The sequence below is a fragment of the Lissotriton vulgaris genome, chromosome 10 (assembly GCF_964263255.1).
Source record: "Lissotriton vulgaris chromosome 10, aLisVul1.2, whole genome shotgun sequence".
Lineage (NCBI taxonomy): Eukaryota > Metazoa > Chordata > Amphibia > Caudata > Salamandridae > Lissotriton > Lissotriton vulgaris.
The window spans coordinates 814,275,507-814,299,671 of NC_141698.1; the positions used below are offsets into that span (position 1 = coordinate 814,275,507).

The 24,165-nt window shown below is 48.1% G+C and overlaps 1 protein-coding gene across 1 annotated transcript in view; it reads right to left on the reverse strand.

The window, feature by feature from the left end:
* The window catches only part of ULK4 (unc-51 like kinase 4), a 1,855,260-nt gene that overhangs the window by 1,208,842 nt on the left and 622,253 nt on the right, over nt 1-24,165 (reverse strand). Inside the window, exon 20 of the mRNA XM_086941729.1 lies at nt 11,223-11,384. Within this exon, the coding sequence (XP_086797855.1) occupies nt 11,223-11,384 (162 nt within the window). The remainder of the gene's footprint in view (nt 1-11,222; nt 11,385-24,165) is intronic.

Below are 24,165 nucleotides of genomic sequence, written 5' to 3' on the forward strand. Positions count from 1 at the left end.
AATCATCAAGCATGTGTACACAGTACGATAGCCTCATTATGGCACTATATGGTACAGTGAGTACAGTTCAGGCTGTGTTCATGAGCGACATAAAAAACCACATCAATAACGTGAAATACTGTTGAGGAACAGGCAATGCACCTACATTAGCGCGGGTCCAACCTCCCCACCTCCTCCCCCCTCAGTCTCAGATCCCGAGTCCCCTGAAGAGAAAAGTTCAGCGCTCGTGCCATCTGAATCGCTGTGAGACAACTCCGTGGCACACATGACTCGCTATGCAAGGAGATCATCCTGCAACCTCACATTCCTGCGGGTCCTCTGCATATGCGTCTCCTCAGCCAGTGACCACTCTCTTACATCTTTACACTACGCTAACAACTCAGGAGCCCTCCGCCCCATCCAGGTGATCGCCACCCTACACCTCATAGCACCAACATTAATTGCAAAAGTTTGTAGGAAAGGTTTCTCTTCCTCGGTTTAGGGACCAGGGCTAATAGGCAGTGAAGCGGGTTCAGATCAATCCGGAGGCCGGTTACGGCATGTATACGATCCACCACCCCCCTCCAGAAGCTACCGACCAAGGGGCAGTCCCAGGCCAGGTGTAGGAACCCCGCACTCTCCATCCCACATCTGGGGCAGTTGTCCTCCCTGTCTCCCGAAATACGCCTCAAGGACAGCGGGGTCAAGTAGGTGCGATGCATAAAGTTGGAATGTGTCAATTTGAAGCTCGCATTGCCGGACACTCTGTGGGTAAGTCTCCCTATTCGCTTACGCTGTCCCGGGGTCAGGGTGAGCCCCAGGTCTATCTCCCAGGCCCCCCAGGATGGTGGAACCTGAGGGGTCGAGTCCTGTCTCATGGCCGAATACAGCAGAGATATCAGCTTGCGCCCTCTGTCGCAAGAGAGGAGGATGTTCAGGGTGTGGGACAACGGGGGCGCCTCCGGAAACTGGGGCCACGCCGCTCTTGCCACCTCCTGAAGGCCCCGGTAGTGCAAATATTGCCCCTCCCCCAGGCCAAAGGCTTCCATGGCTTGCTCAAAGGACACGAATGACTCATTGGGCTAAAGGTCCGCCAAAGTCTCACAGCCTCCCATTTTCGAATCCCTAAAGGACATGTGTTCCGCCATATCCACTACAGGGGCCAGGACCCACACCGGCAACTCCCTATGAAAGGAGGCTCGCTGCAGTATTTTCTCCACAAACCGCTGCCAGACCGCAGCTGCGTGGCGCGCCACGTAGGGCAGGGCCTCATCTGCTCCCCATCCTCGCATCAATACCACCTGCAATACTCGCTCGTCAGCCCTGCCGGCCAGTAGACTCATCTCCCAGCTGTCTCCATCCGCGAACCACCGTGCAGCCGGTAACAGCTGTGCCGCATAGTAGTACAAGTCAAATCTAGGCGCCTCTAACCCCCCCTCCTCCCATGTTCGGACCACGGTATGGAGGGCAACTCGGCTACGCCGTCCCGCCCAGAGTAACGACGTAAGCAACGTGTTAAGTGTGCGAAAAACACACGAGGGGATTGGGTACAGGGAATTCTGAAGGACATAGAGCGTCCTAGGGAACATCACCATCTTTGCAACGGCCAGTCTCCCCATAAGGGATAGTGGCAAGGAGTTCCAGAAAGTGACCAATTGTTGTAAGGACTTGAGAACTCAGTCAATATTTTAGGCCAACCCCTGCGCATCCGTGGGTTTTACCTGGATCCCGAGATACCAGAACGCCTCCTGCTCCCATCGTAGCCCAAGATTCGGCAGGGTCATCAGCGGTCCCACGCCGTAGCCTGCCAGGGGGAAAATCAGGGACTTCCCACAGTTAATTCTCAGACCCGAAGCCGCACCAAAGCGGTCCAAGTGCTGAAGGAGGACGGGCACCGACTCCCGCGGGGTCATTAAATAAAAGAGGGCATCATCCGCATATAAGGAGATCACATTGCACGTGTCGCCCACTGTGATGCCCCATTGCGACATGTCTGTTCGGAACTGGACCGCCAAAGGCTCGATCGCCAGGGCGAAAATGAGCGGCGAGAGGGGACACCCCTGCCGCATGCCCCGATCCAAGAGCCATTCTTCCGAACGTGCTGCACCGAGCCTCACTCTGGCCCGTGGGGCTTTGTACAAGATGCGGATCCAACAACTGAAGCCAGGGCCCATCCCCACCATCCGGAGGACCTCTAAGAGGTACCCCCAGTCCACAGTGTTGAATGCTTTAACAAGGTCAATCGACAAAAAGACCATCTGGTCCTCTCTATCTCGCACCTCGTGAATAATGTTGTTCAATCATCTCAAATTCATGGCGGTGTTGCGGCCAGGGATAAACCCACATTGGTCGGGGTGTACCAGGTGCGCCATGTGCGGCACCAGCCGGGCAGCCAAGAGTTTAGTTCAAACTTTCACATCTGTATTTATCATGGTGATGGGTCGGTATGCGGCGGGATCGCCACTATCCCCACCCGGCTTCAGGATCATACAGATTTCGCCCGGATTCATACTGGGTGGAAGAGCTTCCCATTCAAACGCCTCCAGGTACACCTGCAAGAGGGGTTGGGCAAGGGCGTCTGCAAATGCTTGATAAAATTTGGAGGGGTAGCCATCTCCTCCTGGGGATTTAGCCCTCGGCAGGCCAGCTATCGCCACCTTCACCTCACGAAGCATCAAAACTGCATCCAGTTCCTCCGCTGCTTCCTGCGGAAGTGTCTGTAGGGTAAGTCCCCGGATATAAGGGAGGAAGGAGGCCCCAGTAACCGGAGGATCCACGGCATACACCCTCTGCAAATGGGACCGGAGGACCCAAAGGATACCCGCCTCCAAGTGCACCATTCCTCCTGTGGGGCTTCTCAGGGCCACAATCCTTTCTGGGGCGAACTAACGCCGAAGGATCCAAGCTAATAGTCGGCCCGATTTGTCCCCTTCCCGATAGAGGCGCTGCCGATACTAGCCCAGAGTGTATTTGTCTAGACGGTTCAGTATGTTATGTACACACTCGTGAGCCGTCCGTTCCGCCTCCTGACCCAAGTCGTCGGGATCTGGCAAAGTTTGCAGGTGCAGAAGTGCATCCTCCGCAGCTCGCAATTCCCGAAGTAGCTGTTTCCGGACTCAATAGGTGAGGGCCATACATTCACCCCGAATGACCGCCTTCAGGGCATCCCATTTGGTAGAATAAGTAAGGTCCCCTCCCTCCCAGTTCAAGTCAAGGTAATTCGTAAGGGCAGTCTCCACATCGTTCTTCCCCACCTGGTCCTGCAAGAGGTCTATCGGCATACTCCAGGTGCGAGGGCGGGAGGGCTGGTTCTCCCACTGGGCAGCGCATGTTACTGGAGAGTGATCGGATAAAAAACGGGCCTGATGGGTGACCGTTAGGGAGAGGGAAGCGTCCACATTGGCCGCCAGTACCCTGTCTAGTCTGCTGTGTGTGTTATGAGTGGGGGAGAAACACGTGAATAGTTTTTGAGTCGGGTTACCCATGCGCCACACATCACTGAATCCTAGGTTCTGCATCACCTCTCTAAGTCGCGCTGTCATGCGCTGTTTCGTCCCTGTGCGGGGAGGGGAACTATCCAATACAGGGTCCAACACACAATTAAAGTCCCCGAACCATAGCAGTGGGCACTCCAGATCCGATACAAGGACCTCCTGTAGGTGCAAAAAGAAGTCAGGGTCGTCTACATCAGATGTGTATGACTTTAAAATGGAAAGTTCCCTCCCGTCCAGCTTCACCCGCAGGAGCAGGTACCTGCCATTGATATCCCCCTCCACATATTGAACAGCGCACGGGACCCAGGGGGCCACCCAAATTAGGACCCCCCTAGCATATGTTGAGAATGAGGAGTGAAACACCTGGCCCCTCCACTTCTTTGCCAACTTTTGGGCACCATCCTCATCTAGATGGGTCTCCTGTAGGCACGCAATAGAGATCCTGTGTCTCTGGAGGAAGGATAGAACCCTATGCCGCTTGGTATATGCATCCAGGCCCCTCACATTCCAGCTTAAGAACTTGTGTGCCATGAGTGGCAATAGTGCCCATCTGGGCGAACAGCCCTACGTCCTGTGACCCACCATTTCCGTGCCCGAACTGTAATACAGCTGATGCCTGCAACATTCCCCCCCAACTTTACCTCCCTCAACCCCAAACACCCACATCCCACGAGCAATATTACTGCAACAATTAAACACGCTAATATGCCCTTCCCCTGCCGGTGCCAGGACGTACACAGCATTCCCAAATACCCAAACGGTTCAAATCCTCCCAAACTCCCCCCCCAACCCGACTCCCCCCCAGGCCGCCCTCCAGGACCCGAAAACAACCTCCACCTCATTGTTAGCGATAAAGGAGACCCTCATTAGCACATCTCCCGTCCCCCACCCACATCCCGCACTCCCTGATCCAAGTACTAGGCAGTGCCCCCCCTCATCCATCATAGCCCTCTTACTGTCCAGCCAGTGTCTAGCAAATTGTCCAGAGTTTAGGAAAGTATCGGGTGCAGAGACCCTCCTCACGATAGTCCATCCGGCTCCTGGCCCTGCGCTCCAGCCGTCTCCGGGACCGTTGCACTGGTCGGGGAAACCTCCTCCGCAGAGGGCAGTAATGTGTCCGGTACCTGGATCTCCCCAGGAGAAGCAGGCTGAGACGCTGCCGGTACATCCATGTGTAGGGAGCCATCTTCTCTCACCGTAACACGGTTGCTCTCCACACTCTCATCCTCACGGGATCCTCGACGCCTCAACGCTGTGCCGCCTTCACAGTCTGGTCCCCCACGTGCTCCGAGCCCCAGCCCGCTCTCCAGGAGGGAGATCATCTCCTCGAATCTTGAGCCACTCCCACACATCCGCAGGGGCTTCGAAGAAGTGAGCCTTTCCCTGGGAGAGAACCTTGAGTTTCGCCGGATAGAGTAGCATATACTGCAGGTGCATCTCCCTGAGCTTTTGTTTAACTGCCAGAAAGGACTTGCGCTGTTCCTGAACTAGCTGCGTATACTTTGGGAAGATGGACACCTTCGTATTCTCAAAAGTAAGGTCCTTGGATTCCCTCGCCGCTCGTAGTATGCAGTCCCTGTCACAGTAGTTCAGAATTTTGGCAATGAGGGCCAGAGGAGGGGCGCCGGGCTTCGGAGGTGGGACCAACGCTCTGTGTGCTCTATCACAAAAACGTCCGATATGCCCTCAGGGCACAACACTGTATGAATCCATTGCTCAAGGAAGCGTTCCGGGTGGCCCGCCTCCGCTCGTTCCGGGATACCCAGCACACGGATGTTACTGCGGCGCGCCCTCCCTTCTGCGTCTTCCGCTCTCCACTCCAGGGCCTTCGTCGTGGACGAAAGTTGGGAGACCGTTTTCTTGAGGTACGCCACCTCTCCATGCAGTTGAGTAATATTCCCTTCCGCAGTCGTGACTTTATTGGCCACCTTGCGCAGGTCAGTCCGTAGAAGGTTCACGTCGATGGACACAGTCTCGATCTGACGTTCCAAGGCCGAGTGGGAACCCTGTATCGCCTTCAGTAATTCTGCCCGTGACGGCTCCTCGGGCGCTGGACCCCCCTCCTCCTGACCCAACTGGTGAGTGAGTCTCTGAGAAGGGAGCCTCTGTGTAGTATACTGTGTAATGGTGTTGGGCTGCACTGCCCGGGGTGTTCTATCCTTGCGCATCATGAATTGCGGCGGAGGGCCACCCAAGCGTTCCCTATCCTCTAGCTTGTCGGCACAGCAGCACCCTCAGATGCCGTATACGGTCTGGGCACCAGGCCACGAGGCCCACTAAATCCACTTCTGGGCCCCCCACTACCCAGGGACGTCACAGGTGTAGCTCTGTTATGCGTATCCCCAGAAAAATCTTCCTGTAGGAACCGGCACGCTGGGCTACTGCCACCTATCCGATCTGTCCCTCTCTCATGCAGATCGGGCCAGGAGGTCACTGTGGGGGGTGCGTCTCAGGGTCCAATGTACCATAAAGAGAGGAGAGGCTAGGCCCAGACGCCGGTTCCAGTCCTTAGTGGCGCTATGTGTGGGCAACACGGTATCCTCCCATCTCCATCAGCTGTAAGGCATTCCCCCTGAGGGTAAATCCTCCGGGCCACCGGGCCTCTAGATGTTGTATCTCAAATCTTATGCCCCAGCGTTAGCAGAGAGTTCCCATAGATGTGGGTCCTCCAGCACCAGGAGAGACTTGTTCCAGGGGCCCAGTATACCGCTCCCAGTGCGGTCTCCAATAACCCCGCCTCTGGGCAGTCGGGGTCAGGCCTCTTTCAACCCACTGTCCACCTATACTTCTCCCATGTAGGGGGGGGGGAGGAAACCCCGGATGGCGACAAGTGCCCTGGAGATCCTTCCTTCTGCAGGCTCGATGGGCAGGCCCAGTCACCGGTCCCCACGCTTGCGCGGCCCTGTCCCGAAGCGGGCAGGCCGTCCTCTCACCTCAGGGCCGGGGCACAGATCGGATCCAAGGGCCGGTTCTCAAAAAGCAGCAGGCATCGTGCAGGGCGACACTCCGGCCGCAGCAACCCCGGAGGCGGCGGGCCCCTCCGCACCAGGCACCCCGACAGGGCACAGGCCGCTACAGCTACCGGCAGGCCGTCACTCCGCCTCCCGAACCGGCCGGTGCGGCAATCCAGGCTCCCGCTATCGCCGCCGCAGGGCCCCCCGATGGCAATGGGGTCTTCCGGCAAGTCTGCTGCTCGACCGCGTCTAGGCCCGATCCCCGGCCTCAATTAGCGGCGGCCGCTGCCACCACCGCGGCCGGCGAGTCCGGCCCACTAAGGCGCCCCGTGCCTCGGCGGGCACAACGCCGCTCCGGCGCCCTGGCAACTGCGGGGGAGGGCCAATGGCAATGGGTCCCCCCGTGTCCGGAATTGCCGATGGTCGGGTCAGGCCGCAGTTCCCGGCCTCTATTTCAGGCAGGGCCGGCGGCGGCAGATCTGTCGGGTCGAGCTCGCTGGTGATCCGGGCACCCACAGCCTTAAAAGCGGGACCGGAGGAGTACAGGATGGTCTGGGCTCGCAGGAGCTCAATTTAGCCTTCTGAGGTGGGCTGAAAGGATCGAAAATCAGGATTTTAGCAGCGGCCGGCAGTAAGCTGAAGGAGCTCACGTCCTGTCGGCCATGCTGCTTGGCCACGCCTCAAAAATCTCTATAGTTGAAGCGAAAAAGATTATTATTATGTTTGCTATAAAAGGTATCTCGCATTCCTTAGTTTAACAACATGAATACTCCAATATGTCTGTGGATGGTCAGTTTGAACACAGTCTAAATTAAGTTAACTCACTTGAAATTAGGGGGTGCCCAAAACAAAGGAGCACACAACCATTGAGATGAACATAAGTTGCAAGTGAAGTCCCTTATACTGTCGGATGTAACTTCGCTATTCATGATTTTTTAACTTTGAACAAGGACCAGCTATATTCCAGGAGATTTATCGAGTCACAATGCTTTTATAGTCCTCCAAAAAAAGGATGCTCTGAATGTACAGGAACCCTCTTGGGCTGTTCTTTAGCGGACAGTAAATGAAGAGCCGCAGGAGAACCCAGGATGAAAATCTATTGCTAAGAGTGCTCATTGCCTGGAAGGTTGGCTTAGAAACAGGTAAGTCCACAGACTGAGTAAAAGACAGAAGGTTTGAAGATGAAGTTGCATGCCAATTTTGAAACGATTTCACCCAGAAAGAAGGCTTGTAAAAGTAGCCCACAGAGACAGAACTGATAGATGTGTTAAAAACGTTTTCACACTCTTGAATGAGGCAATCAGATTTCCTCAAGTTCACCACAAAACATTATTCTTTAGATATTTTAGGTGAGTGTCCAAACCAGCCAACATGTGAGACCATATTAATGTCCCCAAAACAGAGCCTGGGCCTCCTTACATAAAGGGTTTACCCATTGGACAGTCTTATTTATTAAATGGGATAACGTTCTTTAGAGTTGGGGTTCAGGAGCAGAACCTGCATTAGAATCAATAAATATTGCATCACTTGTGGGAGTAAATGCAAGACCTCATATGACCCCTTTCTCTTACATGGAGAGTACATTGACCATAGTGCTAAGATATGATCGATAATATTTCCTCCTCACAGATGGAATTAACTGTTATACTGGACATAGCTATTGACTGGCCAGAGTTTGTTTTACAGACAGCATGCAGCCACAAGCAGTATTGTTAAAAAAAAATACATTTGCAATGCAATAGGTCTCGCATTTACGCGAGTTTGAGCTATTGACATTGTAAATAATGCCTTTTATTTTTGTTTTCGTTTTTTAAAACATAAATGCGTAAATGCGAGGTCTATTGCCTTGAAAATGCTTGTTCTCTCTTGTTCTGTATCAGTTTGTTGAGGAAAAAAGTCAGTCACCAAAAATGAGTGCATGCGTCCTTTTCTCCAACCACTAGCTCGAATGAATCACTGATAGACAAGTGTCAATGTGCCAAACATAAGGGGAAGGTAGAAAGTATTTAGCTTCATGGGGTCCCAGGATGGCTCAGGAAGGAAGGTCAAATCTATTTCTTTAAGCACAGTTAAGCCCTGGCAAATACTGATCTTTTTAGAATTGAAAATTTGGAGTGGGGATTTACTGAGCATGTGCTGTACTGACAGCGCTAACGTGTAGCACAAGTTTCATGAACTTGTTTCTGATACACAGACTCCAAAGGCTTGTTATTTTGAGTTTTCAGAGCCCAATACTGTCTCAAAACTATCTGGGCATCAAAATACCACAGATCAGTTTTGCACTCTAACAACCCGTGATAATAATGCCCACAATATGAACGACGGACCGGTTCCCCTGGCAGGATACAGACCCCCCCCACCCCGCTCACCCACTCACCACATACTAGGTGTCCTCTGGTGTTACCAGAACCGCAACTGCTGGGTCTGACAGCTCTGGGTCCGGTTTTACTGGGGGTGGATCCTCACCCAGTAAATCTGCAATGCAGGGGTCAGAGGCTGCAGGTCTGACATGCAGATTTTCACCCGTTATTCCCAGGCCTTCATAGTTATTGTCCATTCAAGGGATTCTGGCTCGCAAACTTCTGACGCCCGATGACCCGGTCAACTCAAAATAAGTACATTAAAAACAGAAAATAGAAAAACTACACGTCTGACTACTTGTAGGAAAGGCAACATCAGCAATAAACGTGCATTTTTTCACATTTTCAGATCATATCACCTTATATTACTGTATAGTGCTAAGTAGTTAGCCTGATTTTGAAAAAAACAAAGCGAGCATTTTATGCCGGTGGATTTCAAATGATATCAGTTTGGAGAGTCTTAAAGTGTTCCAGGCAGTTCAGCTGGAGCCAGCAGAGGACACCAGATGACAGCCTGTAAATGTTGCTGATATATTTGTTCCGGTTTTGGCTTCAGGCCAGCGCTTGGCTCCTGTCCTCTGCATGCGTGGGTGCACAACTCCTGTCCTCTGCATGCGCGCGTGCACATGTCCTGTCCCCTTTCGCCCACCAAACCAACCACAATAGGCCTCGCCAAGGCAGGCAGTGCATGGGCTGCGTCGCTAGGCGAGACCTAAAAAACTATGGTGAAGATATGCACAGTGACAATTCTGTCATCTTCTTATACTCATATGAAATTAACCCTATCCATACCCCTTGATATAATTAAGCAATCTGAAAATGTATGTGGTCTAACAAGCTCAGGGTGTGTTACTTCCCACTTAAAAACCAAGATCCAGATCTTGGGAGGGCTTTACCTTCCAGTGGTCGCCTAAACCCATTTAAAAATGTATATATTATTGATTATCGAGACATTAATTAATGTATAGAGTATAATATTGAGTACATCTTCCAGCACTCTTCTGCTATAAGGGAAAGGTTACAGTGGAAAGATGGATTTAGCTGCCTATTTCCCTGCTAGACAAGAGGTCACTTATTTATTGTTGAGGGTGCCAAACATCCAGCGAGCCTTTTGCAATGCTCAATATATTTCAAATTGGACATTTTTCTCCAATTCAGGTTGTTACTAAGCAAACTGGTGCATTGAGGAGAACCCCTCAATCCAAGAACAGATACATTCTTTACACCAATCTGCTTGGAAAAGGGGGGTTGACTAAATGTTTTAGATGAACACAGGACATTTTACCGGAGCACACTTACAGATAAAGATCATGGAATTTATCCCAAGGATATCAATCAAGAGGGGATCAAGAGACTTCAGAAAGTATGCACAAGCATGAAGAATACGCTTGCTTTTCAAGAGGGACACAAGGAATGGGATGCAATTCTCGCAGCGTATATACTAACCGTTTGGAAGACTGCACTTCGCATTGTAATTATTAAGCACCCATTTAGTCCATTCATCTGAACACGGCATTCAGCACTAACTTGGTTCCAAATTATCAATGCAAGTAAATACGCGGAGTAGGCATTCAAGGGCATGAGAAGCAACTGGGATTTCTTCCTCAACTGTGCGTTTATTACACATGATAAGTAGTTGTGGGGATTGGAAATTTTACCGGAGTAATCCTTAAATAAACTAAGTGCAACATATTTGCGTCTTTACAGCAGATTTAAAATCTGCCCACCGGGAGATTAAAAAAGGCTCCCTTGCCTTACCAGTGAAATCTATAAATACGTTGGTGACCTTCTCATAGCTTGCCTGGCAGTAATGTTTGTGATCGTGGGCAAGGCACCATATATTGTGCCTCTGTTGACCTTTTATGGGTATGTTTTAAAAATCCTTCCAAAACTTTAAACCAGGACTATTTTGGTGTGACTTGCCTCAAAAACAGCAAAAAAGGGGGTAAAAAATGGCATTGTTCCAACTCGCTTGGGTGGCACAGAGAAAATGAACAGAGGGATAGGGGTGCAGACATTCCAGGTAGCACCATTGCTATGGAGATAGAGTCACTCTAGAGTAGGATTGACTGATCAGAATATTTCCAGTTCAAGTCTGCGCTTGGCAGATATTTCATATGCCGGGGCATCTGCGGAAAGGTTTCAATCAGAAGCATTAACTACTCGATTCACCCCGACTCTACGAATCCATTTGTCTCGGTATTGCAACCAAGTGCTCTGAGTCCATACCTTCTATGTGAGTCCTCAATATAGTGAAACAATAATACATTGTTGCTAATGTATAACTACTGCAATATTTTAAAGATCAGTTCATAAAGATTCCATCAAAGAGATACAGCAGATTATGAAACGAGACAGAATGTCAAACAGTGTTTTCAGAAACCACATAAAATATGTTGAATGATAATCTAATCATCCAAACTCAACTTTCTTACCGATATAGCAGTGATCCGGAGAGAATCCACTGTGGAGTGTGTGAAAAGGTACCACAATGAAGGCCCAATCTCCCCTTTAATGAAGCCTTGTGCATGAAAGGAGATTGTAGTGCAAACATTTTCAACTATTTTGGCTGTCATGTGATGAACAACTGGTTCTTCCTGCAAAATGTACAAAGGGTGGCGTTACCGTAAAATCTACAAACATACATTCAGAAAGAGGTCTTTAATATGCACACAATAACACACTGCTACAGTTTACATGACGTGTCCAGGAAGTTACCACGCTGTAACTTCCTGTTCGCCTCAAATCTAAACGTTAGCCCTTCTAAATCCCAAGATAAAACAGCTTCCGTGAAACTGTGCACTGTGAAAAAGGTGTACTGTGGCAATTTATGCAGACCGTGTTGTACAAATCGCATAGTTTTCACAAAATCCCGATATCCTGGAAGGTCTGATTGTAATGCCAATATAAAACCAGTCTCTTTCACCTGGACTCAAAATGTTCCCATGCTCAACCTGCTAATGTACACTAGTGTGTAACTTTCTGTGGGTCACTGCATGGTTGCTATAAGGTGTGGCCTGTACACAGCCCAATAGAGGCAAAGCTATTTTAAGAAGGATTGTGTGGGTCGTACCGTGGCCCAGTAGGGGTAATACAGGGGGGAACTAAGCATGTACTCAAGGTTGGACCAGCACACTGTGCATGTCGTTTTCTCTCCATGTTGTTCTGCTGCCACATCATAGTTCATTCATGGACTGGCTATACCTGCCACCACGGCCTGATGCTTTTTTCCTCGCCTGCATTCATTAAATATTAATATTTGTTAAAATGAATAATGTTTGCTATTGTTAATGACGCAAAATCGATTTTGTCATTTGTGCTTGAATAGCATGTTAATCCATATTCCGTAATAACTCTAGCATACATGATTTCTACATCATTCAATCATTTGGTACTCGAATTATGTTACTTATTAGTTTCATGTTATTTAGATTTAGTCCAGTGAACCATATACATGTATTTGATTAACTTTAGTTAGTCGGCGTGCATTTAAAGTTAGCTTGAGCGGGCCTACGTGCTCTACGCCATTTTAAAATGAATATTGTATTTCTGCTTGTTGTGCATAATATTTTTTTGTTTCAAATTTCAAAGTCACCCTGTGATTATTTGAAATGTTATTCTTTGCTAGTTTACACTTTGAAGCTCGCAGACTATTGATTAGTTGCTTTGGACCAAAACCTCACCACCTGCAGTGGATGAGAAGCTGAGAAGTTGATACTCCTTTGTGTAAAATCGTTTTGGGAGGAAAGAGTTGGTATTATTTCGTGAGCAGGAGACTGGTTTCAGGCACGGAGAGAACATTGAGTTTTGATTGGCCCCCGCCTGGCAGGACGACCTGAAGATTGTAATTTTTGGATGAAATGTTGTGTTTCAGCTGTGCAAAGCTTGTTAGTTAGATCTTACTCCTCTACACATTTGCAAGCAGACATCTTCTTTCATCTCATGAGATCAATGCTCCTTATTCTGCTTGCAGAGATAACCTTGAAAACCGGTGTCTTTCTTCCACTTCTAATTGGAACGTTTATCTGGTTCCTCTTTCAATTCTATATTTGCTGATACCAACAGCTTTTCAAATTCCCTGTCTTGCCCACCACTTTAGCTTAGAATTTGGGTGTTTTCTTCATGGCAATGAGCCTTTGCATCGCTTTGTGCTTGATGATTTTGATATACTAAACCTTCATGTTATTAATTGTATTACTTGGATTATATTCATGCATGTTGTATCCAAGAGAAAATCGATGTCTTTTGTATTGAACGGATGTGAGATGTAATTTTGCTAATCTGTTAATAAATCTCCATGGCTTGCTACCTACTCCTCTGTCTTTACTTGCGGGGCAAGATCTGCTTCACTGTCAATGAAATATTAACAGATTTGTGATTTGAGAAACGCAGCAAGGGGGTCCTTGGCCTGTTTTCTAACCTCTCATGGTTCTATCGGAAAAGCCACCTGCAGCCCAGCTACTGCCTGAGTGTTTAAGGTTCGTCAGTTGAAACAGTAAACTGGTGCACTGCTCGCAGACCTTGGCCAGTCTGGTCCATGTTCCGCAAAACTGCAAATCATTGCATATATATTAATCTATAGAGCTCTTATTACGGGTATGTACATTTCTGGAGAAATATGGGTCTATATGTTGTATAGAAACTGTTATCTGTATGTATATATTGCAATTGTAATTGTATTTATATAGCACTTACTACCCCTCATGAGGAATTCAGCACTTTTCAGTGAGTACCACGCTACTCCAGAACCCAAAGTGGATTAGTGGAGGATTAGTATGGGAAACATAAGTACTTAATTGGAGTGGTGGGCATGTGATTCTGTTAGTTGGATTGAATAGGATAAAGGAGAGAAGAATCTAGAAGGTTTTGTTTAGGAAATCATGATAGTAAAAAGAGGTTTGTGATGAGTAAAAGAAGGGATTGAGGAGGTAAGGGTCTAGTGAAGGTTATTTGGGAGATTATAGTAGTATAATGAGGTTTGAGATGAGTCAGAGTGGAGGTAGAGGATATATTTTAAGAGGTATACAATGTGAGAGTAGTGTGTTGAAGAGAGTTGATTTTATTGTTCTCTAAGTGGGAGTAAAGTGATAAATATAAAGCTACATAACTACATAAAAAGGTATACATGTATATGGAAAATAATAATGAGTTATAAAGTTGTGCTACATAAAGTCCCATATGTACATGTATGGATAAATATTTAGAAGCTCAGACTTTCAAGTGTTATTGTACATACAATTAATGTATTTTCCATTTTATTTTATGTTAAATTTATAGTTTAAAAAAATATGTTTTTAAATATTATATGTATCCAATATTTCAATAGTGAAGCACTTATTGATTCAATTGTTATGATCATATTTACACATTGTGATAGATAAAATAAAACTGAGACCCACGAGCATATAATTAAATGGCTTGTATAACTGATCGCATAATGTGATAGATAAATAAAATAAAATCAGAGACCAGTAAGCATATTATCAAATAGCAGATGATGTGAGACACTGTATCGGACGCGGCTGAAATATCAGGGAGCAGCAATGCTACTGGTTTTGCCTTGTCAGCTGCCTTCCTCAAGTCATTAAGGATCGACAGCAGAGCACTTTTGGTGTCATGTGCCGGTCGGAAGCCAGACTGAGTGGATGAGATGTGATGTTTTTCCAGATAAACCAATAGCAGTTGGTTAACACGTTTCTACATAATCTTGACTACACAAGAAAGAAGAGCTATGGGCCAAAATTGCAGAGGTTACCATGGTCTGCATTGGGCTTTTTTAGTAGAGGGACAATCAAGACCTTTTTCCACTCTAAAGTGATCCAAGCATGGGTTAAGGAACTATTGGATATCTCCTGGAGAGGTTGTAAAATAGTTGATTTAGTTAGTATACATGTTTTAGGAGGGGTGGGATCAAGTGGGGATCTTGACCTAATTGAGCATGCAATAGTTAACAGTTGTTTGTGTGTTAGGCAGTTGAATTGGTCAGGCCAGATACTTTTTTTTTTTTAAACTTTATTGTGCAATTGAAATATGATTACAACCATGGGCCTACAACCACAGGGGCCGGCCGCTAGAGCACAGAAAAGCAATCATTGAATATCACAGGACTGCGGCCGATCTCCTAGAGGTCCGGCAATAACACAGGATACAACTCTCAGCAACACAGGATGAAATCAGGATATAGTTTTTTTTGTTTTTTATAGAAAAGAACAAAGAGAAAAAACAAAAATCTCAAGGCATAAAACATTATGGACGAAGTCATGCTCCTACAGGGGGACCTCCAGTACAAAATAAACAACTAAACAAGCAATAGCGATGGTTAGGGGGGGGGGGGGTGGGGGGGGGGGGGGAGTCAGTGGGGAAGTCAAAAATCAGGAAAGAGAGTAGACTACACCAGGAATGTCGGATCAGGGGGATAGGGAAATGTCCGGATTCTCCTTAAACAGGGGGGTACATATGTTTCCTCGATAGGCGTTCCATTGGCCCCAGATTCCAGTCCACGCCCGAGGCTTGCCCCTAGCTAATTACACAGTCTTCTCTCTGAACATACATCAGTCCATGTTCTCCTTCCATACTGACATGGTGGGGGGCCGTTGGGAACCCCACAACTGCGCAATATCTCTCTTTGCGATCATATTCCCAAGGGCCGCCCACCGGGCCTGAGCGACGTTGTAATCATTCGGCTCCCACACATTCAACAGACATCTCCGGGCCTCAGGCAGCAGAGCAACCCCGGTGACACACTCCATTACAGCATGCACCGAGTCCAATACGCAGCTACCTCCCGGCATTCCCAGCTGATATGTAGGAAAGTAGCACTCAAACCACATCCACGCTTACATAACCCATCCAAAGAGAAACCCATGGAGACCAAGCGAGGACCGGTAACACACCCGATGAAGAATTTTGAGTTGGACGAGACGGAGATGGGCGGATATGGCCACCTCTTTCGGGGAAGACAGTGCTGACTGCCAGTCTTCGTCTAGTTCCAACCCGTCCCCAGTCCAGGCCTGCCTGAGACGCATGAGGAGATCTGCCCGATTGTTGATTAACTTCTTATATATTAGCGAAATCGTACTATCAGGCAGATGACCATCGAGTATTCGGTCTTCCAGTGGGGAGGACTCGGGAACATTGGCATCGGCAGCGAAGACCGATGTCAAGGCATGGCGGACCTGTGTGTACCTGAAGAACTCTCTTTCACTCAACTCATACTCATTCTGCAGTGCCTCAAAAGTCTTAACCGCACCCTTCACCCAAAGGTCACCCACTCTGCTTATACCAATCATATCCCATTTCTCAAAACCTTTCGTTGTCCAGAGGCATCCCAATCTCTCCGACGCGTACAAAGGGGTCGCTCGTGTCAATCGATCCTTCCATCCCAGGGCAGCATTTGCATCACTCCACAAGCGCACAGCAATCTTAGTAGGTCCTGTTAGATTCCTCCCTGCTGCCCTAGAGTAAAGCGCCCTGTTGAAGTTCCCACCCGGCCACTTTTGCTTGTCCATCTCAAATGCCGGATTTGGGCTGGGTGCATACATTGCGTGATTAATCGCGCACAGCTGGGAGGCCCAATAGTACCGCCTGATATCCGGTAGCGCCATGCCCCTGTCATACCAGGGGAGGGTCAGTTTAGCAAGTGCAATTCTTGCACGGCCATCCCAAATGAGCCGCCTCTGCAGGCCTTCCACCTCCCGAAAGTAACTTGCCGGGATGATGTCAAACGAATTTTGGAGTGCGTATTAAAACCGAGGCAGGGACATCATTTTAAAGAGCGCGGAGCGACCGAGCGGCGACAATGGCAATCTACGCCACCGAACCATGTCAAGTTTCAACCTCTGGAGAGGGGGGAGAAGATTGTGCTCGTAACGAGCAACTGGATCTAGCGATATGAAAATCCCCAAATATTTGAAACCGGACTGGGAAACCTGAATAGGAAATCTACTTGGCAAAGGAGGGAGGCCACCCGAAATGACATACACACAAGACTTAGACCAATTTATGACCAGACCAGAATTCTTGCCGAACGAAGTGAGAACGTCAAACAAGTCGTTAAGGGATTTACGGGGGGAGGTAAGGTATAAGAGAATATCGTCGGCTTACAGAGAGATTCGGTCCTCAAAATAGGGAGCCCACTGAATGCCCTTTATCGACGGCTCCCATCGGTGCCAGGCTGCAAGGGGTTCTAAAGGAAGAGCAAAGAGCAGGGGGGACAGCGGGCACCCCTGTCTCGTACCCCTCCCAAGAGTGAAGGACTTGGGCACTCGACCGTTGACGACCACCTGAGCCAGTGGATCCCTGTATAAAAGTTTCACCCACCCAATAAATTCCGAACCGAAGCCAAATTTCGCGAGGGCGGCCCAGAGATAAGGCCATTCTATCGTATCAAAGGCCATCATGGCGTCTAAGGAAGCCAAGATGGCCGGCTCTAGAAGAGACCCCGCCCTCGCGAGAACACCATGTAAGCGCCGCAAGTTGAGTGCGGTGTTCCGGAGTGGGATAAAACCGGATTGATCCGGATGGATCAGGTCACAAATCACAGTGAGCAGACGATTGGCGAGAACTTTGGCCAGGACTTTAGGCTCAGCGTTCAACAAGGAGATAGGCCTATACGATGCGCAGCGATCCCGAGGCTTGCCCTCCTTAGGAATTACCACAATTGTTGCCAAATGCTGATCACAAGGGAGGATGCCAAGGTCAGGTGATTCTATGAACATATCGCGCAGATATGGTGCGACTTTATCGGGGCGCAGTTAGTACAATTCAATAGGCAAGCCGTTCGGGCCCATGGCCTTGCCCGAACGGAGAGAACGAATTGCAGTAGCAATCTCGTCTGCAGACAACGGAGCATCCATACACTCTCAGTCCTCTTCGGATAGGCAGGGCAACGCAATATCACGCAGCAAGAAGCGGGAGTCTTCCTCATCTCTATCAGACACCGGGGAATACACAGTACAAAAATAATCCGCAAAAAAGTCTACAATCTCACTGGGGTCAGTCACACACTCATCATCCAAAGTCTGAATCACGGGGACCACACGATTCGCCCTTTCTTTCTTGTCAAGCAACGCAACCCGCCTTATCCCCTACATCATACAGTCTACCCTGCTGCTCCCTATACATGACAAGGGACTTATAGTCTAGCTGCTTCAAACCAAGGGCGTGGAGTCCATCATGTGTAACGCCTGAATCTAGGTCATTCTCTAGTTCCACTATTTCCGCCTCAAGACGCACAACCTCTTGATTCCTAGTTTTCTTGGCATCAGAAATTATGGATAGGGCCTGTCCACGAATAACAGTCTTGAAAGCTTCCCACAGGGACACGGAAGAGGAAACAGACCCCTCGTTTCCCAGGAAATAGTGATCTAGGGACTTTATCAAACTGTTACGGATCTTGGGATTACGCAAATACCAGGGGTTAATGGGGGCAACCCGCCCGCAGCGTTTACCCCCGTGTCCATATACAGCCACAGTGGGGAATGATCCGAAATGCCCTGGGCCAGGTGTCTGATCTCTCTAACAGAAGGGGACTGGGCAGCAGGCATGAAAATGTAATCAAGTCTGGAGAGACTCCCATGGGCCCCAGAGTGAAAGGTGTACTGACTCTGTGTCGGATGCATCAACCTCCAGCAGTCTACCAGACCAAACGTGTCCAGGAACCCACCAAGCCATGACTGGGACTTAGGAAGATCCCTGGGGGGGTAACGATCTAGAGAACCAGAAACCACAGAATTGAAATCCCCACCCATAAGGAGAGTGCAATCAGGGAGCTCCAGCATCACACAGCCGATATCTGAGAAGGTGGAGGTCTGGAGACCTGGGGGAACATATACAGTAAGCAGAGAAAGAGTCCTACCCTCCCACCTACCAGTGAGGGCGGCATAACGCCCTCTGTTGTCGAGGATTACATTGTCAATCTCCAGGGGGAGAGAGGACCGAATCAGAATGCCCACCCCCTAGAACCAGTGGTGAACCCGGAGTGTGCGACCAGGCGATAACCCCACCTATTCATGGCCTGACACATATTTCCCACCAGATGTGTCTCCTGCAAAAGAACCACATCAGGGGACAGGCGACGCAAATACTGCAGTACCACTCCCCGTTTTATGCGATCACCCAATCCATTGACATTCAAAGATATCAACCTCAACGCACTATCCCCCATCCCAACAAGTGATGCAGAATTCACCCCACGGAGAGCAGAACATTCGAAGCATAGAAAAAACCAATACGTCGCCTAGAGAAAGAAAAACAAACTCACAAACACCCCTTCCCACCCCCAACCAACTCCCGTTACAACTTCCCCCTCCCTGCACGCCTGCAGTAGACTAAAAAGCCACCCCAACATGCAGTGTGCCCGTCGCCCTAACATATCCCAATCTACAAAAAGACCCTGGAGGAGGAAAGAGGTCCATCCCCCCCGCTACCCTAAAGGGAACACCAGTGAGACATGTGCATACAAAAAGAATAGAACCCAGTTGAACAATGTCTAGTAATCGGAGACCAGGGGCCGAAGCATCATTTCTGTTCAGGCTCACCACCCTCAGCACCACCAGGGTGCTCAGTTCGGTCGTTCCGGGCAGGCAGGGAATCCAGTCAGTCACTCACATTCTCCGGCCGGTCAAAGAAAAATGTCCGTTCCTCGTACTCCACACGAAGCCTGGTAGGGAAAAGCATCGCGTATTTCAGTCCTAAGTCTCGGACACGTCGCTTTACAACCTGAAAGCCCATCCTTTCTCTCTGGACGAGCTGAGTAAAGTTCGGGTAAAAGTTAACTGTGGAGTTCTCGAATTTCACCGGGCCGCTCACCCTCGACGCCTGCAGGATAGCATCACGGTCCCTAAAATGAAAAAGCTTGGCGATGATAGGCCTCGGAGGGGCGCCCGGTTTAGGCTTTCCACCCAAAACGCGATGGGCGCGCTCCACTGCAAAGAACTTGCTCAGTCCAGAAGGGGCAAGATGGTTCAGGTCAAGGTCCTCCACCAGGAGATCCATCGAGTGATTCTCGGGATTTTCCGGAACACCTATGACGCGGATTTGTTGCGTCTTGCCCTATTCTCAAAATCCTCTAGCCGATGAGACATAAGATCATTAGCTGATTTTAAGTTGCCAAGTTCGGTTTGAAGTTCCGACACATCGGCCGTGAGGCTAGATGTCTTCAGATCCAGCGATTTTACCTTCTCGTTGGTCGGCTCTGATCAGGGTGACATCGATGGCAACCATGTCGATTTTATGAGCAAGAGCCTCATACTGTTGGCCGATTGTCTCCTTCATGTTAGCAATGGCGCCCATGATGTCTTGCAGAGACTAGTCAGTAGGGGCGGTTGAGTCCTCCTTGGCGTCCTCCGGGGTACGGCTGGTGACTCCAGGGGAACCTTTGGATTGAGTGTACCGGTCCATACTGCTGGATTGGACCGGTCCCCCACGAAGGGGCGTCTTAGTCTTCCGTTTCTCAGCTTCGCTCCTGGCAGCCATGCTGGAAGATGCTCCCCGGAGGGGCCCGTGAGACCTAGTGAAAATGGCCGCCTGCGGGCAAGTCACACACAGTCCACAAAAACAGGCTCGTGTGGCCAAGGTAGAGACACGATTTGACCCAACTGCGTAGAGGAAAAAGTCTCACTCTAGCTGAACGGAGGCTGGACAGATCTCCTACCGAGCGGAACCGTCCCGCAAATAGACCATGCCAGGACCCAAAAGCGAAACCGAAAGTTGAAGTGGGGCTACTGAGGAAGACCCCTCTGCCGTTGTTATTCAACTCCGTCCCTGCGTCACAATTTGCCAAGTCCCCGGCTTACCACAGGGAGGGCCTCAAAAGTTCAAGTCGATGTAGTTTCGGTTCCCAAAGTCCGAATTAAAATTTAAAAAGAGTTATGAGATCAGCCAAGGTTCCTCTTCAATAATCCGTCCAAGAATTCAGGATGTTGTCAGGATAAATTGCGAAGAGTGGCGAGGGTCCGGGGAGCTCCTCCTCTCATCAGGCCAGATACTTGATTCTCCCAATAAAGTTCACAGTTAACTACAATTCATTTAATCTACCATATAGAAGCTGAAGTAAGTGCATGAGATTGTTTTTCTTAAGAGCGCAAGACCAGTCCAAATAACTAACAATAAACAAAAAAAGACCAACAAACCCTGCAAACCAGCGTGCTGCCTGGTGTAAGGCACTACAGCACTTTGTATGAGGCTATAAGTGCAAAATAAATGCAATTACAATACAAATACAATATAAAACCGACATTAATACTACTACCGTATCACTCAGCTGTAGGGTAGTTTATTGTAGTTCATACAGACTGCATAATAATTCCCTATTACTGCATTATACTCTTAGATTCACATAAGACAAAACAGCTAGGGGGCATACCCATCTCCTAGTACTGTAGCAGTACACAGCAAATAAACGCATCACCAACTGTACAGGCATTGAATAACTGAAAAGATCTACCACATGCAGGTAGCAACCAGAGGATTTTAACTCAGTATACCACTGCAGGTCCCAATTAGCTACATACTATGACAATTTCTTGATATCTCACAATGACAATCAGATAGTGACTCATTCTCACGTTTCCTCAACGAACCCACATCACAACCAGTCTCAGGAAATTATATTGGCTTCCTGTACAGAAGAGATGCTAATTCAACCTGCTGACCCCTGCACACTAGGCTTTACACAACCAAGTACCTGCCTATATTAACCACCGCCTCAACTTCAACCAACCATTGAGAAGACTATGCTCTGCCTCCCTTTCACTTGCATATAACTCCCCGCATCTACTGAAGCAGAAGTGAAGGATGCTCTTTCTCCCACATCACAGCAAAGACCTGAAACAACCTCTCCACGCAGCTCCAGGCCAGCACCTCACTTCCGGTATTCCGAATCGCCCTCAAGACCTGGCTGTTCGAATAAGCCTCCGGGACCTGCAAGCACCTGGATACCCTTTCAGGGATTAGCCACGCTTTATAGATCCTTATTGATTGATTGATTGACTGATACAGAAAGATAATACTAAAGTCCATCCCAGCAGACCCTTAACTTTAAACATAATATCTCAGAATGGACAACTCATTATAGTAACCAGATAAGTGAACTCTGAACATAAGAAATACCATAAAGGGACCCCCAGAGCTGCCAGTTTAGTGAAAAACAAACTCCATGCCTGTCTCTCACACTTGTTCATCCATCACACCGCTAAGTACCAGGTCCCCTAACATTACCTCTGTGGCCCTCACACATGACATAGAAACACTTCCCACACTGGAACAAAAAGACAACACACTCCCAACCACGCACAGTGTAGCATGCTAACCACGTAGGCAAGCATTTCAGCGCCTCACATGGGGTAGTAAGCACTATTTAAATATTGCAACATTATACTCTATATTCTTCCTACTGCTGCTAAATGTTTGCATTCATGCCTGTTTAGGAAGCATATGTCTCAATAGATAATTATTCCAATATCATAGCAAAATTCTCCTGAAGTACCCTGAGATTAGAAAGATCCTCTACCGAATCAAAAAAGTCTGCCTTGTCCCTGGTATTTAAACTCAGATAAGTGATTCTGAACAGGCCAAAATAGACAGCCACTATCGGCAGACAGCACAGTAGCCCAAACAACCGACTATGTGAGGGACAAAATCGTCAACCAAAAGAAGGTGCAAAAGAGCCATTCGGGGAAGAAAACAACCCCAAGAGTCAAGTGAAGAGCAAAAGACAACACCAGACTGTGGTTGGGCCGGAGGTCTTCCATTTATTTATACAACGCACCCAAAACAGTGTTTTCAGACAGCTAATTTTGTATTAGTGGATTTTTATGTAAACAACGAAGCATATTCAGGAGCAGGATAATCAGTAGCTCCCTTAGTTAACTGACAATCTACAGTTATGGATTTGATGGATACATTTGCTATGCTTGGGTATTAAGCAGCACATCAACTGTTGTTCAACAACCAGCTGCACCTATGTGATTATCTCTTTAAAGCACCAGACTACAGCAAACTCGTCAACTTTGAAGGTGCCTGCACTTATAAGTAGTTTTTAGAACTAATTAGCTGTCATTCCGTTAAAGAAATGGCTGGCTCTACAGGTATTAAAACGTTGAAATCAGTAGTCAGCGCTGTATATCCACTATGCACTAAGCAGTATGTTGGAGGAGTTATACTGGATACTCACTGCCCAGTATTCATCTTCCCACTTTTAGCCATTGGCCTGAACCCATTTAGCAAACTTTTACAAACTGTAGCATTTATAACCTATCTGCGTCACCACCATTTAATACAAATTGACTTACTCCAATTCTAGTGTGCAGAAATATTGTAACCTATCTTTACATTTTAAAAGTGTCTCGAAAAAAACTAGAAGGGAAATAAAACAACTTGGAACACTTCTTCTAAAAGTTAAAAGCTAGCCTTGCATGTCAGTATCCAAAGCAAGATCAAAGTTATATACTCTGCACCAAGCGCAAAACACTGAGACGTCATGCTGAATGACCCAGCTGCAGCAGAGCTTGCCTTCCAGCCTTGACCCACTTTAACTGCATACTAAACTGCATGTTAATTTATCTCGGATTTCCTATGGTTTGCTCAAAAGTGGGTTTTGGAGAAACTTGGTGGCTTACCTGTTCTTCCTCCTGCTCTGGACACTCGCACCTGCATCTTTAGTAGCCACTTTACTAGTGCCATTACTGTTCAGCTCCTCTCCCTTGGTAGCCTGGAAGATGAGGTGGACAATAGGTTGGCGGGGGATTGAGCAGGACCAAGCGGCTCTAGCCTGGCTCTTTCAGTTTTCAAGCCCAAGTGACAATTGGAGATAAGCGGAGGAGGGGTGGATCACGCCAGACAGTGTGAGATTTTCTCCACTCTTCTTTATTTGTCTATAAAGAGCAATGCAAAGTAAGTAGAGGGCAGCAATAATGTGGCTTATGGCTCTGGCACAATGAGTTGAGCTGAGCTGGGAGCTGTCACACTTGTGCAATACGCACAATATTTTGTATTTTTAACACAATGGGACAATGAGAGCTCTTGTGAGGAGACTTGAATTAAAAGCATTTTTTTAAACAATTTCCTTTGACCTATAACAACTATTTCACATTACTACTGGCTATTGATCCTACCTAACCGTCTGTCCTGATATTCATACATATCTAGTAATTTAGTAACCTGCATGGTTCCATTTGTCCTCTGATGTAATAATTGTTACTTTACTGTGTAAGCTGACTTGGCCTCATATTGTGAAGGTGGTTATTGTGGCTTCTGAGGTCCCTAACTTTAGTGGCACATACCTAGTTAAAAATACAACGCCAGTACACCTCCCTGTACAAGCTAGAATAAGCCAAGGAGTGTTTTCTAAGCAGTTGGTCGGGTGAGGAGCATGCTTAC